This window comes from Athene noctua, chromosome 3 (genome assembly GCF_965140245.1).
Source record: "Athene noctua chromosome 3, bAthNoc1.hap1.1, whole genome shotgun sequence".
NCBI lineage: Eukaryota > Metazoa > Chordata > Aves > Strigiformes > Strigidae > Athene > Athene noctua.
Window position 1 is genome coordinate 30,714,779 of NC_134039.1, and position 15,107 is coordinate 30,729,885.

The 15,107-nt window shown below is 43.7% G+C and overlaps 1 protein-coding gene across 1 annotated transcript; it reads left to right on the plus strand.

Annotated features, from left to right (window-relative positions):
- The first annotated feature begins 406 nt into the window (after window positions 1-406).
- GRAP2 (GRB2 related adaptor protein 2) lies at window positions 407-14,496 on the plus strand. The gene is made up of 7 exons (XM_074901372.1): window positions 407-496; window positions 3,646-3,737; window positions 6,045-6,164; window positions 7,900-8,068; window positions 9,704-9,835; window positions 12,031-12,150; window positions 14,317-14,496. Exons 1-7 carry the CDS (start codon window positions 419-421, stop codon window positions 14,494-14,496), a joined length of 891 nt encoding a protein of 296 aa, XP_074757473.1. The 5' UTR covers window positions 407-418.
- The last annotated feature ends 611 nt before the right edge of the window (window positions 14,497-15,107 follow it).

Here is a 15,107-nt window from a genome sequence, read left to right on the forward strand (position 1 = left end):
AATGAATTCTTCTATTTCATGAGAGAGTCACTTGCTTTATTTGGAACTGTGACAGAGTAGTGGTTGGTCTGCACAGAAGGTTTTTCCCTGCTACCAGCTTATATCGGTGATGTATGCAAACTTCTCCGTGAGATTGCTGCAGAGAAAGAAATCTTTTGGAATAAGCATACACAATGGGTTGTTCAAACTATTGACTTAAAGCTAATTATAGCCTCTTGGCTGTACCATCTCGTCTACCTGACTATGTCTTTCCATGTCTAGTACCTAATGTCTACCAATAGTTGGTGCATGCTCATCCATGTACAAATCACAACATTGCCTATAAGCTTTCTAGAGCCTACACTCAGCAGTCCCAGCAGCTCATAGATGTTGACAAGCATATACTTCTTCCAGCTTTGTACTGCCACCAAGACACAGTATGGAAGCCATTGCCAAGTTTGATTTCAGTGCTTCTGGAGAGGATGAGTTGAGCTTCCAGGCTGGGGATATTCTAAAGGTAAGTGCAGCACCAGGCTTGACTAAACAGCATTTCTGAGTGCTGCCAGATCATTCTATGCTCCCATTTGCCTTGACAAAACAGATGAAGACAGACATCTAGAAACTGGGATACAAATGCAGGATACTTGACTCCCACAGGGATTGCTATAGGTCAACCAGCAATTCCCAGGCCACTTGAGCCTGTCTCCACTGCACTTGATTTTAGGGGTATAAACTATGGATTTAGTTGGCCTACAGTCCTCCAGTAGTCAGCAGGGAAGGATAAGTACCTTTTCTGGGGCAGAAATCTAGTTCTTCAGTAGACAGATTTTGAGGGTTCTGTCTGTTTTCATTGACTATATAGGTAGTCTAGGGTGACTACATTTAGGATGACTATGTTTAAAGGCAGGCAGGATGAGTGCGGTCCAGAGAGATTGCTGACTTTCCCATTTCCAGCTCTTAAACTGTTTAAAAGATGCATGTATTATAGAACATATACCTAACTTTTCACTGTAAGTAATTACTGTTAGTTGCCACAGGGGTTTTAGACAATTGCAAACAGAAGAGGAAAAGTTCATGAGACAGTCTGTTACACATATAATGGAAGAGTTTAAGAGGTCCTGGGCTAATAATATTATATACACCCTTGCAGGAATTTAGCAATGGCTGAATGGCAGAAGTAGAGTTGATCATATATAATACAGAGCATGTGAGAGTTTCTTTTAAAGTTGATTTGCATGTGTTATGGTAGAAGAGTTCTTGTTAACCCTACCAAAGTCCACAGATGAAGTCACACACTGCTCCACCCTAAGCATTTATCCATTTTTCAGACCACGGCATAGCTGTTCTGTTTCAGTTGAAAATGCCTGAGTATAATTGCTCTGTAAGGCCTTAACTCCTCCACTGTCCAAAGGGATGATGTACAATAGGATCTAAACCCTTGTTTGGCCAGGGAGCCTTTACTACCTCCCTGTACAGTCCCAGATATTCCAGTTAATAACCAGATGTTGGGTCTCAGCCTTGTCTCTTCCATCACCACCATTTTTTATTTTATTGGCCTTTTAATTCTTAAAGCTTAGACAAAGCTGATGACATCTGGAATTCATTAAGATCAAATACCAGTTTTTTCCAGAGGGCTGTGAGAAGGTTCTGGAGAAATCACTGCCTCTCTTCAGTGTAGATGAACACTCTCACTCCTAATTCTTTTTTAGGTCAAAAGTAGTCCCCACATCCCTACTGTCCCATGATCTTTACCTGATATGTTCTTCCTCAGGAGACTGTGGTTTCATCAAATTCCTGCCTGGGGTGATGGTGTTGGTCAGGTCACTTTTCCTTCTGTTCCTCAGCTTCCCTTCCTGTAAAATCATTATAAGCTAGAGCTTCCTTTCAAAGTACCTTGGAAGCTACTGAGGAAAAGTGTCAAATAACACTATACATCAGTATTATTATTAGTTGTCACAGAGACTTCACTACCAGAAAACTCAAACTGCCTCCTGCTTTAACATCCTTGAGGTAAATGAAATAATAACTTAGCCACCCAAGCCATAGTAACAGTAAATTAGCCTAAGTAGCATCTCTCTTCTGGCATATGCACACATGCATTCATACCCCATCATGAGCCCCCTCCCGCTGCCTGCACAACCTGCTGGCTGTCTTTTCTGATTTATAAAGGAGATAAGATGAACAGTATTGATGTAGAGATTAGAAAACAGGAAACATGAGGCCCTCAAACAGCGGTGACAGGAGGAAATCCACCCTCTCACCCGCCCCCCCCCCCCCCCCTCCCCCACATCCTTCTCTGAGAAGATGACACACTGAGAGAAACCTGCCAGCCCTGCACTGAGAACAAGCAGGTGGGTCTTTCTGGAAACCTTGCTGCCAACAGAGCAGGGCCTGAGCGTGAGCAGGGAATAGGTATCATCCCCTTTGGTTGGCCACAGCAGCAAAAAAGAGCCTTAATATGGCACACAGGGATGGGGGAAACAGCAACTATAGAAGCAGGAAACTCCACATCTTTCTATTCCCTAACCTTTCTGTATCCAAATGCATAAGAAAGGCCTACGTGGCAGGCAAGGCAATGGAGAATTGGCCCCAGAGACAGTAATGTCCTGTTGCCAGCACCAAGCAGTTATAATGTGTGTTAGGCTCCCAAAAACATGAGATTGGCTTACAAAACAAGTATTATCATTGTTAACAATAGATTTCAAATTAAGTCTTTTCCACTTGCTTTCTCCTTTTAAAACTGTCATGGCTTATGCTTTTAGGCTACTCTCCAAAACCAGGGAGAACAGAAACATGTTCTATTTCATAAAGCGGAATTCTGTCCCAGGAGTTGGAATGTCAAACAAAACACCAAAGACCACAACATTTGCAGTAAAACCAGTGTGGTTGTATCCCTGCCCTCTCTGCTCTAGCTTAGGGCTGTATCAGGGGCCATGAATGTGGGCAGTCCCTGGTTGGCAGTGCAGTCCCTAAGGATCATTACAGTCAACATTAATGTGGGCACACTTGAAGCCGCTCCAGTGTGTGCTGTGGACTAGCTTCCTGCTATTCTACAATCTCTTAGGTCTAACAGTGGCTTTAAAGTACTTCCTGCCTCCTTTTATCTACCTTGGGAAAGCTCAGGGCAGCTGAAGAATTAACCCACTAAATAATTCTTGCAAAAGGACATGTGAGAGTACATGGTAACATCTGTGCAGTCATAACACACACACACACAGATACAGCTCTCTTATCCTTCCATGCACATACATGTCAGAGGAGTTTTCACAGAATTTTTTCTTCCTCCCTTTTGAAACTGAGATCCTCCAGTACCAACTATTAAAAGCAGCACAGAGAACTCCTATAACCCCTATTAAGTCCCTCAGAGCTGAATTTCTCCATTTTACAGACATCAGACACATGCAGATGACATTCCAAGCCACCTGGACAGGCATTCAGATGAAGGGATAAAGTTATCAAGCAATCCCTCTAATTCTGCTTGGCCTTCTTTATTGCTTCATTTGCTCTGAAGTGGACATCAGCCACTAACCTTGCTGTGCAGTGGGTGGGAAGTAAAGCATATGTAGAATTCTATTCTTACAAGAAATTTCCAGGTTTCTGCCAGAATCTTGGTTACTTTTGCCTTTCTTGGGAGACACATTTATTCCATCCCTCTCTCCATTGCAGGTTTTGAGCTCCCAGGAAGAGTGGTACAAAGCTGAGCTCAGAAGCCAAGAGGGCTACGTTCCTAAGAACTTCATTGATTTTCACATTCCCCCGTAAGTGTCACAGAAACCGTATGCATCACCATTGCACATTTCCAGAGTGCTGTCAAAAGCATGTGTGTGTGCATGCACAAAGGAAGACATGACAGAGGAAGCACTAGTTATACTACAATTTAAGGCTGTCAAAGATTGCCATAATGCTATACGCAGTTCTTCCAGTGCACCTTATTTCTACTCTAAAGCATCCTCTGGTCTTTCAGAGCTGAATGGTTCTCAGTGCTCTCTGTCACTCCCAAGTGACTCCTTTGTTACTGTTGCTCACTGGGATGTGGCAGGAACTGCAGTTAGATCTCCTCGGCCAGAAGGAGAAGGGAGAATAATCATGATGTGAAGTCTTGGCGACAGAGGCTGAGCACAAAAGGAAGACCAAGAGATCTCTCTGAAAATTAATTGTAAAAATGAATTATAAAATACACCCCCCCTCCCGACTCTTAACTACATCAACCCTCTTTTCCCCACCCTGCCACCCGCGTTCCCTGCTCCCCGCAAAATGTGTGTGAGTTTCTCTCGATACACTAGAGGTCAGTGCAATGCTACACGAAATGTGACAGCGGGTGTTACTCATGGGTTGACAGAGATGATAGACCAGACATGCCGCCCTGCTCCCACACACATGCAGACACACACACACACACCCTTCTCCACGTTTCGTGACTGCACACCCAAACACAGATCTGTCACAGGACAGACATACCTTCATGTCTCTCTTCCTACTGAGCAGACGGCACTGCACTTTCAGAAAGGACTGATGGGTGTTTAAATGCGTATTAAATGTGCTGTCCAGCCCTGTGCCATAAATATTGACAATATGTGACATTTTTACAACCTTTTCCTTTCAGTTGGCAGAAACGCTCCCTGAAGCCCCTCTTATTGTCCTCTTTTGAAAAATTGCTGCAGCATTTCAGGAGCAAACAGGCAGAGCATGCACCAAGCCCAGTACTGCTAGCTGTAACACACTGGTGCCCTGAGCAGGCAAACTGGGAGCATACAGGGATTCTGAGGGTGCAAATAAGTGCCACTGCCCCCTTTGGAGGTGGCACTTACCAGCCTTCTTGGACATAAGCCAGCCTCCTTGGCTGAGCTGAAGGACATTAGTTTGCTATGCTTGTACTTTAGGGCCTCAGGGCGATGAGATCTCCCAGTCAGTTGTTCTTGCTTCTCACTCTTTCACAAGGCTGTGGCATCGCACAGGGACACTTATTTTTTCACACACATTTTTCTCATGATGCTTTTTCTGTGCAAGAGCTGTGAAGAAATATTTCCACTTTGATGCTTTTCTAAGAGTAGCAGGTCCACACTTTGAAGCAGTTCAGGTCAGATGCTAGAACCACATGTAGGGAAGAAAGCTTTTATTTTTGATGGGCCATTTTTTCCCATCTTTGTCTTGTCAAGTAATCATTGAGATAGCTTATCAATGCTGATTAAAGTCTGATTTCCCTTTTCTAATGATACATAGGTAAACTGTGATGATAGTAAGGAGAAGTATAATGAAACTCAAAAGTGGAAATGACAGAGCTTATGAAACTATCAGTCCTTAATTTTAATGCAACACAGGCAATTAAGCATTATGTAAAAGCAGAAGACTGTAGACTGTAAATCTTGTTAGCTGTGGAGTGGACATATAAGGGTACATGATTTTATTTTTTTTTTTCTCTACTGAAAAATTCTTATTGACACTGTATTATTTTACTATTTATGGTGACTTTCTCATTATTTGTCCAGTGCCTTATACTATCATTTATCATGCCTGGCTAAATTTACATAAGTGTGCTTATGTATTCTGTATTTCTTCAGTTTTGTAGTATTGTAACTCCTGCAAGAACCAATTTATTAGTACTAAAACTTTCATAGCTTGCTTCTGCTAAAAATTTATATGTCCCTTGCAATATATCCATTACAGTCCAGTAATTTTCAATCAGTTTACCAAAAGCAATTTGATGTATATGTCTGAGAATTATATATGTATGTATATATACATACACATTTGTAATTTCAAATTTATTTGACTAATACCTTACTGTACTGTGCCTGTAATTACAGTTTCAGCTGTGTTGCTTCTTAGCAAGCCAAAGTGTACATTGTTCTCTTTGCATCTACATGCTTTTACTGCTCAAAGTAAATGGTCTGCACCCATCAAAACCCTGTACCTTAGCATGTACATGGCCACTGGGAGTAGTCATGTGGGCTCCTCTGATCCTTTTGTTTTGTCTTTCCTCCACCCTGCTTATTCACTTCCCTACCCTCAATTTTTTGTTCCTCACATTCCTTATTCATGTCTCCATGATTTTTCCCACTTGACAGCTGGTTTGATGAGAGTATATCCCGCCACGAAGCAGAGAACATCCTCATGAGCAAAGGAGTTGGCTCCTTCATTGTCCGAGCCAGTCAGAACTCTCATGGTGACTTCTCCATCTCTGTCAGGTATCTGCTTCTCACAGCATTTTCCTGCTTCTTTTCCTGTTTAATGGTGTCCCTAGCCTCCTCTTGACAGGATTCCTAATGTGATGTAGCCTCCTGGGAAGTTTGCATGCTGCCAGTCACTGGCAGTGCTGCTGTGTTGTGAATGAGAACAGCTTAGGCATCTGATTCCCAAATGTTTCTGTCTCTTTTCAAGTGACACAGTGAATACTCCATTCCAAAGCTGCATCCCCTAGTGATCTGCTTCTCTGAGAGAGATGTAGCAAAGCAAAGTGGTACATGGGACATCTCCCACAGTGCAAAACATGTGTCTTCCATTTGTTTTAAATTTCCTGACAGCTCTGGTTACTGAATCCAAGAATTCCACTATTACCCATTAAAAGATGACTCTTACATTGTTAACTTATTTTCCACAGGTCACTTAACAGCCATTGGACAAGAATGGCTTTTAGTTGCTTCCAGCCCAGCTGCATTTCAGCAACTTATTGTAGCCCAGCCCTTCTCAGAGCATTTTCTGCAAAGCAGAGCTCTTAAATGCTGGTTGGTTTCCCAATTTCAGTCAAACAATTGATAACCAGTTTTGAATTAGAGCAGAGGTTAGCAATGTCTTTTCCAAGCAGTGTGTATTTTCTGATTCAGGGAGCTCAAAAAGTATCTGGGAGGAATGCAGGAAAACATTTTGGTTGCATTTACAGCAATAAACTAAGTACAGTCAGGCTCTTTCTCTGGCCCCCAGGTCAAGCAATATGGCAGAGCTCAGATCCATATGGCTGAACCTTCTTCACCCCACAGAACAGAACAGCTGTATTCAAGCACCTCACTGCAAACAGTTCCTGGCCTACTCTGTCCCCCTAACATGGACCAGCACTCTCTAGGGAGGGACTTTTTCATTTAAACCAAAACCATCCTAACACTTTAACAGCCTGTGTGACTATCACACTCCAGGATAGCACTCAGTCCCTGCCTGGTCCCCATTTAATTTATTTGTGCAGATTTAGCCTCTGAAATGAGTGTTTTGAGTTCCTGGAGTTGCACAGAGCAAAGATGTAGGTACCAAAACATCCGGTGCAAAGAGGAATTGTCCAAATCAAACAAGAGGTAAGAGGAAGGGAGTTTCAGTGGGGAAGCAGAGGCAGAAAGTTGAGACTGTTAATTTGTCTTGTAATAGCAACAAATAATTCCTTCTTTTTTACTTTTGTGTAGGGAGAATGACCAATAATAATGATATTACACTAGGTATTATGTAATTATAAAACTCAGTGTATGGCTTCATTTGACTGTGTCTGCATGTAGTGGTGATGTCCATGGTGTGAAGAGGTATAATACATCTCTTATAGTCAGTGCACACTGGATGTTAACAGGAATCTGCAGAGGCTAGTGGGTAGACTGCAACTGCACCTTTGTCTCCCATACAAAGTACAGGCTATTGGCTGTTTGTGGCCCTGAAAGCTTCTCTGGCCTCTATTTCAAAGGAGAGGCTTTAAAACCCTGTGCTTTTTTCTGATAGGTCTTTGTGACTGAGCCGCCCTGTGGTGCTTCATGTTTGTAAGTTGATGAGTATTTTGAAATACAGAGCCACATCTAGGTCCAGTACAAAAAAGGACTTCCATTGCTTTACTTTCCAGAAGTCTGGATGTGACCAAGCAAGAAGCTTTGGTTCCCTTCTGGAAAAGATTTTTTCAAAAAACATAGAAGTACAGTCTGGTTGATGATCTCTTACTTTTCCAATTGGATCCAGGCATGAAGATGATGTGCAACACTTCAAAGTGATGAGGGATTCAAAGGGTAACTATTACTTGTGGACAGAGAAATTCCACTCACTAAACAAGCTGGTGGACTACTACAAGACAACTTCCATCTCCAGGCAGAAGCAGATCTTCCTGAGGGACAACAGCCGAGAAGAGAAGGTAAACACAAACTATCCTTAGATGTTTCTCAGTAAGAAACCTTTCTGTGGAAGGAATTCAGCCCATGAGAATGTCTCAGGGTCATACGATGGAGAGTCTGTCCTTGAAAACCCAGTTACATCACTACACTGGCAGGCCCTGCAACGTAGATTTTTAGTGGATTCAGTGGTATGTATAGTTCTATAACTGAGCAGAATTTTCTGAGTGTTTTGGATAGCAATAGGTAGGGTTGCAAATCTGCATAGAGGTGCTTTGCAAAAGCTGTGCTGAGGCCCCAGAGCTGAAATTCTAAGATGGCTTACGCATCCAAGGGAAGCAGGACTTACGTTATTGAAATGTCTAGATTTTGTAAGAGCAGATACACAGCTGACTGGTAGGTTGTGTCTGAGAAGAATTTGAGTCTGGTTTCCTAGTGTCCTTGAATGCACTGAGAATGCAGTTGTTATTACAGTTGAAAGTTTGTCTGCTCAGAAGAATTGTCCATCTTCTGTTACCAGGCGAACACAGTAAGGAATGTGGAGGAACCAAGGGCAGAACCTGGAGCAGTGGCTGGTAGGAACTGAAAAGTATTGCTTAGAAGAACATAGCAGATATGGGAACAAGCCGTGCATTCAAGGAAGATGTAGCAGATGTTTGAGAAGGCAGGGAAATCCCAGTCCAATGAATGCCTGGTTTTGTGCTAGGGGAACAAGCAAATGACATAGTAAAGACTACTATGCATTGCACACACAGTGCTGGGATTGAACATGCCTGATCGCTGCAGTAATCAAAGCGCTGTTTTACTGGGAAACGGATTCTGGTATTAAATTACCTGGATGTGCAGGTAGAGGCAAGGCGGAAAGTATGTGACTTGCTCACTGCAGCAGTAAAGTTTTATAGGCTGCATGGGTCATTCTTGCTGCCTCCAAAAGAGAGATGATATATTTTTCAGCCTGAAGAAGGGGCTTGTGTCTCCTCCTAGACTACTTATGCAGAGCTTTAAAAATGCATTAGTAAGGTATAAAATAGAGGCTATGGGACCTGTGAGAGAAAGATTACAGCGAAGAATTGTCTGGGGAAGGAGAAGGAAAACTGTATGCATGTATAGCAGTAAAACAACCTGTTTGGGCTGACTGTGAGCAGAAAGGGAAAGAGAACAGCATTTGCTCCAAGAGGCAGACAGGCAAATGAAAGAACAGGAGTCAAGTTTGCCTTGGCAAATACTCTGTACATTTGTTATGGTGATGGGCTCAGCAGGGTATGTTTAGCAGTCATCACAGTGGGGTTTCTGTTCAGAATTCAAATTTCTAGATGCCACAGCCATATGATAAAATAATAGTAATATACGGATTTCAGTGCAGTCTGCAGGGCAGTATTTCCAAACAGAGCTTGATTCCTGTGCCAGTCCTCACATCAGTGGCCACATTTTCAGCCCAGCATCTCCCATTACTACCCACTCTTCAGATGAGGAATGGCTGACAAAGATCTAAAATTCTGAGTTGTCCTTCTGTTCAGAGGGACAGGATCCTTCCTGTGGAAGAGGCTCCAAGGTAGCGGGTAGTGATAGTGATCAGTGTGTAACAACTGCTAAGCTTTAGCCAAAGATGTGGTGTAAAGCAAAACCTGGCCTCACTTTTGTGACCTTTCTTCCATCAGGAGCGGCATGGTGGGAGCCTAGAACGGATGGGCCGGGAAGGATTCCACCTGCCTGGAGCAGCTGGAGAAGATCATTCTTCTATATCCAAGAGATATGTGGAACATCCTATCCCCATACTGCAGCAGCAACAGGTACTAGCAGGAACGAGGGGCTGGGACATCAAGCCCAGGCGCGTGAAACATCGGCTATAATTACTTGGTAGTGAATGAACAGTCACTTTGTCAAAAATCTGCCATCCTAAACATGCTTTAGGAAGCAGAGTCAGTTAGGTCTTCATATGGGAGTAGCAGCGATGATGGTGTCAGCTTGGGGAGCTCTTTTGATGTGTAATAAATATGCAGGCTTTTATTTAGTTCTGTGATCCATGACTGATTGACAAACCAGCAAAAAATAGAAGTCAGTGGCCCTTTCACTGGGAACCTGAGAGTATTCCTAGGGAGGTTTTGGGGCTGCATCCCAAAAACTGGAAAACAAGAAATGGTGTCATGTTCTTGCTTTGCTTAGGAAAGGACATAAAGTATCATCGAGTGAGAGTGCAGAAAAACACTCCCAAATCTTGCATGCACACACACATATGGTTTCAGGAACTCGTCTGTAGTCTGTAAGACAAATGAAACCTTGCTGTCTGTTTCTTTTTTCTGAGTTATGCTACTGAAATTCAATACCACAAAAGACATCACGGGGATGAGAAATGACTGTGGTAACCCTAGGAGAGTTTGGTTTCCTTCCAGAACCTTCCTTCCAGAGGAAGAACATTCCTCTTCCCCCTTCCTATTCTGGGCCCTCTCTGCACTCTTTCATCATGTTGCATCCCTGATGTGTGATGTTTCTTTACTCCTTTGCTTGCATAGGAATGGAGAGGACAACAGCACTACCTGGTGCTGTCTTCAAATTTCTTCCCAATTAATTTTGGGGGAAATATTTTTCATGGTGTTGGTTCATGTCTCTAACTAGAGACAGTGTAGCATCATCCAAGGAGAGGATTTGTCCTACTGAAGAGAAGAAATCTGAAACCATATCCCTTAAGGCATGAGAGCTCCTACATAGCAAGGCCAGGGACAATTGTGAAATGGCTGTTCTCTCATCAAACGAGCAGTGTTGCCTGCCAGGGGACTGCTGATGGAATACAACTTCTGACAAAGCTGAGGGCCTGCACGCTTTGGAGCACAGTCTATGCATGAGACACATTTGATACGGAGCAGAAACATTCATAGGAGTGAAGCATCCACACAGTAAGTCTTGCAGCTGCAAAGCCAGATTGATTTCATTCACTTTCTGGCAGGGACAGGTGAGGTGCAAATTGTGCTTCAGTCTTGAGAAGCCTCAGCAACATTTGAGGCTGACAAAGGTGGAAGTGAGACCAAGGGAGTTTTTGGAAGAGTGGGTGCAAGAAAGGAAGCAGCAAGAGGGAGAGGAGAAAAGCCTGTTTACAAGCAACAGCAAGCACAAGCTGTTCTTCCTCCCCTCTGGTGATACAGCTGATCAGACCCTGTGTCACTGAAGCACTGCTGCAACCTGAGCTAACATGAGAACATATTCTGTCGCACCATTATCAAAAAAAGCTCAGTGCATACACTAAGGGCCTGAAGGGATGAAGACACTCTGCCTCTCAGCTGTGCAGACAAAAAAGAACTTGCTCCCTAGATCTTGCCTACTTTCTCAATCCATCTGTCTGGGCTGATTTGTGTTGATATGACTTCACATGTGTGCTCATATGGCTTCTTTTCTTTGAACCTGATTTTGTCTCTTTTTTCTTCAGTTAATTGGGCTACTGGATTCTCAGGCTTACTCTCTGCCCTTTAGAGCATGAAGCAACCCAAGAAAAACATAAGTAGTGAGTCCTCAGATACACAGTCAGCTGCATCAGCACTGCTGCCATTCCACTGGCATATGGGACAGAGAAAGAGCAAGAAGTGGGCAGGACTGGGGCATAATAACTCCAGACTGGCAAAAGTCCCCTTGGCAAGCACAGCTTTTCAACTGTGAGTTAGAACTGCCCTAGGTTTTGTCCAAGTCCCAGAGGCCAAAAAAGCCCCTCTCTGACCACTTTTCCCAGCAGCTGTAAAACACAACTGAGGGCAGTCAACTTTCAACTTCTATGACAAAAAAACCAAAATGGAACAGTCTAAAGTGGACTCTTCCATGAGGGGAACTGCTTGCAGGACTGCAGCACAGGGACTGTATTGGAAGCAGACATCTACGATGATTTACTTGAGGGTTGGACCCGAACTCCCTGGCCTTAAGTCACTTTAAGAGTGACTCTTAAAGACCCTCATTTATACACCTCAGCATATACATGACTTTTGTCTTTCTGTTTTCTTTCTAGGATAGATATGGTGGGAGTCTGGACAGGAAAGATGGGCTACGTGGACTAAGAGATCATGGCCAAGGAAGTGCAGCAGCTATGCAACGGAGACACACAGATCCACTGCACCAGCAGACACCGGTAGGTGATGTACCTGGAAGGCCCCATCTGCCCAGCTCAGTTGGCAGTGGCCAAGCAGTCTGGGCAATGTCACCTGCACAGAGGTTGCATGAGAAATAGTATATTAAGTCTGTTGGGATATATCTTAGAAGAAGTTTGAGTCTCAAGACTCACCCCAGCCACTTGAATCTGCTTCTGGGGCTCTCTGAGGGTAGGATTACAGTGTTATATGAGCATAGTTCTATGACTGCTCTCCAGGCCAGTCTTAGTTAACATGCACACTTTGTAGAAGATGGAACTTAGCATGAGCTCACAAAATAGTCATCTGGGACATTGTGAATGAGCCCAAGCTCACCCATGGGTTTCGATCAAGCATGAGTCCAGTCCAGTGGAATACATTTCTGAAAACCTATTGATCTTTCCTAGAAGGGGTTCATGTCCACTGATGCAAGGGACTATCAAGTATCTTTGCCACCACAGCCAGGCCTTCCTAAGCCCAACAACTAGATGTACAGTATTCATTAAGTCCTATGGAGAGTTTCTTCATGATACTGTGCCATGCTACAGTGCTCCTTCTGTCTTGCAATGCACTTGTAGTCACATTGTCTCTTCCATTACTTTTTACTTCAGTTCTGAGAAGACCTGTCATCACTTGGTTCTACTTGTATGCACCTGGCACATCCTCTTGGACCTACTATGCTATGAAAGTGGGACTCACCTACCTGTCACCCTTATCTCTCAGAGCCTTTTAGCACAGTGGATGTGAGCTGCTCTCCTGCCTGGATCCATACTTGGCAGTTGACCTTAAGTACCACCTGCTCTGTAAATTCCCACTGTGTGAATGCCTGCATAGAGCATAGTGTCTTTCTCTGCCTTAGCCCATGATTCCATTGCCAACTCCAAAGTATTTCTCCATCAGCTCCTAGGAGTGTGACCTAAGGCACGTTCCTCTTCCTTGAGGAAATGCTTAGCCCAGAACAACCAGAGAAGGGAAGGACAGCAGACTTTTCTCAAGTGTGATAGAAAGAGGACAGATTGGATTAAGAAATTTGGAACAAACTGGGAAACAGGGACACGTCTTCTTTAGGCAAAAGCCCCAAATCTTTATTATAATTTAGCTCAAAATACAATGATTTTTATCTCTCAGAGGCTGTGGCAATGAATAACAACATTTGTCACACCCCATTGGTGATCTAGAAGCCACAAAGCCAATTATAGGAATCTGTCTGTCCAGCCAAATAATTAGGAGCCATGTCTAAGCAGGGCCCTGAATGGAAGATTTAGCAAAAGTTAGTCAATCTTCAAACAGATCTCTCCATCTGTGCGCACAAAATATACCTCCCAAATTGTCCATGCCCCAAGGTGTGGGTGCCAACAATTTCCCTGAAAAGAAGCCCATGCTATGTCCTTTAAAATCTGATTTCCAGTCAAAATGGAAGATTGACTGCAAAGTCTTTTACAATTAAGTTCTCATAAGAAAAAAATCTGACCATAGTGCTTGTTAAAGTCCCACTCCCAAATAAACTGATATACCCAAACGGTTCCTAAATCCTTTTGATTTCAGGGGACTGACCTTGAGTAGGGTCCAAAGAAGGTTTAAGACCCTCCCCTCTGCCCAGAAGTGCCTGAAAGAGCAAGGATCATTCTTTACAATGTTCACTAGACTTCCCTGTATGCTGGATCTCTTTATGTATCCCTCACAGTCCTCTTCTAGCCAAGGACAAATTTCTATATCCATACCAGCATCAGCTCACCTCCCTAGAGCCATTCACTTATAGTGTACAGCCCAGCAGGAGTCAGGCAGGAGCCTTTTTTTTGTGCTCCCGTAACTGGCTTCAAACATGGCTACCACAGCTGATCTTACAGGGAGGAGGAGACAGAGCCATGTGAACATTATTCCCTGAGGACCTGCTCTCAGTCTGACTTTTTCACCTTATGGTGTGAATACCCATGCGTTACTGAGGCTGCTGAGAACCCAAGCACTGTCGCTTAGGTGTCCCAGTAAATTGGTCCCTCCTTCCTGGCATCTTGGCCACTTCCTGGTTTAATTGCCAGATGGTCTCAATTTCATCATTGCTTGTCCTCTCTTAGTGAACATAATGTACTGGAGCATAAGAGGGTGGACAGGAAGATGATCTTTAAGAGTTCTGGCTCATTGTTTCCTGCCTGTCTCTATCTCCTTTCCAGCGAACGTTATGGGTCCGTGCCTTGTACGACTTTGATGCTGTGGAGCATGACGAGCTGGGCTTCCGCAGTGGAGACATCTTAGAGGTCCTGGACAGCTCCAACCCATCATGGTGGAAAGGACGTCTGCGTGGGGAACTGGGTCTCTTCCCTGCCAACTATGTCACACCAGTTCCTCTGTGAGGGCACAGGATGCCCCAGAGTGCCATATTGGAGCTGCTCTTCTGACATGACAGAGACAGAGGGAGTGCATCTTCCCTTGCCTCCAGGGCATATAGTGTTTATGTTTTTGTCTTAATTTATTGGCAATTTATCTTTTGAAATGTTGGTATGAAAGGGAACCCTTTTAAGAGGATATGAATTTTTTCCTCTAGTTTTCACATCCACAAAGGGGGGGTAGCAAAAATCCTGGACTGTTTGTTGAGACCTTGATGGATCCTCCATGCCCTGTAACCTATTTGGCTAAGTATTGATAAATTCCTGTGGTTAGGTTTGTTCTGTGGAAATGCACCTCAGACAAGTCAGGCTTCAGTATTCAGATAGACCTACCCCTCCCTTTTGGATCTAGTAGCACTCATAATCTCTTCGGGCTCCATTTCATCTTTCTTTCAGAGGCAGGAGGAACACACAGGTGAATTAAATATTGCTAGTAACCACATTAATCCTTTAGGTAGGGAAGAAAAGTGAGGAGGCCTTAGGTTGAGGTGCAAGGTAACCTTGACTTTTCTAAATAGTTTCTGGCTTACTTCTCTGGTACTTTCTGTGGGTGTGGACTGTATGGATATACCAGATGA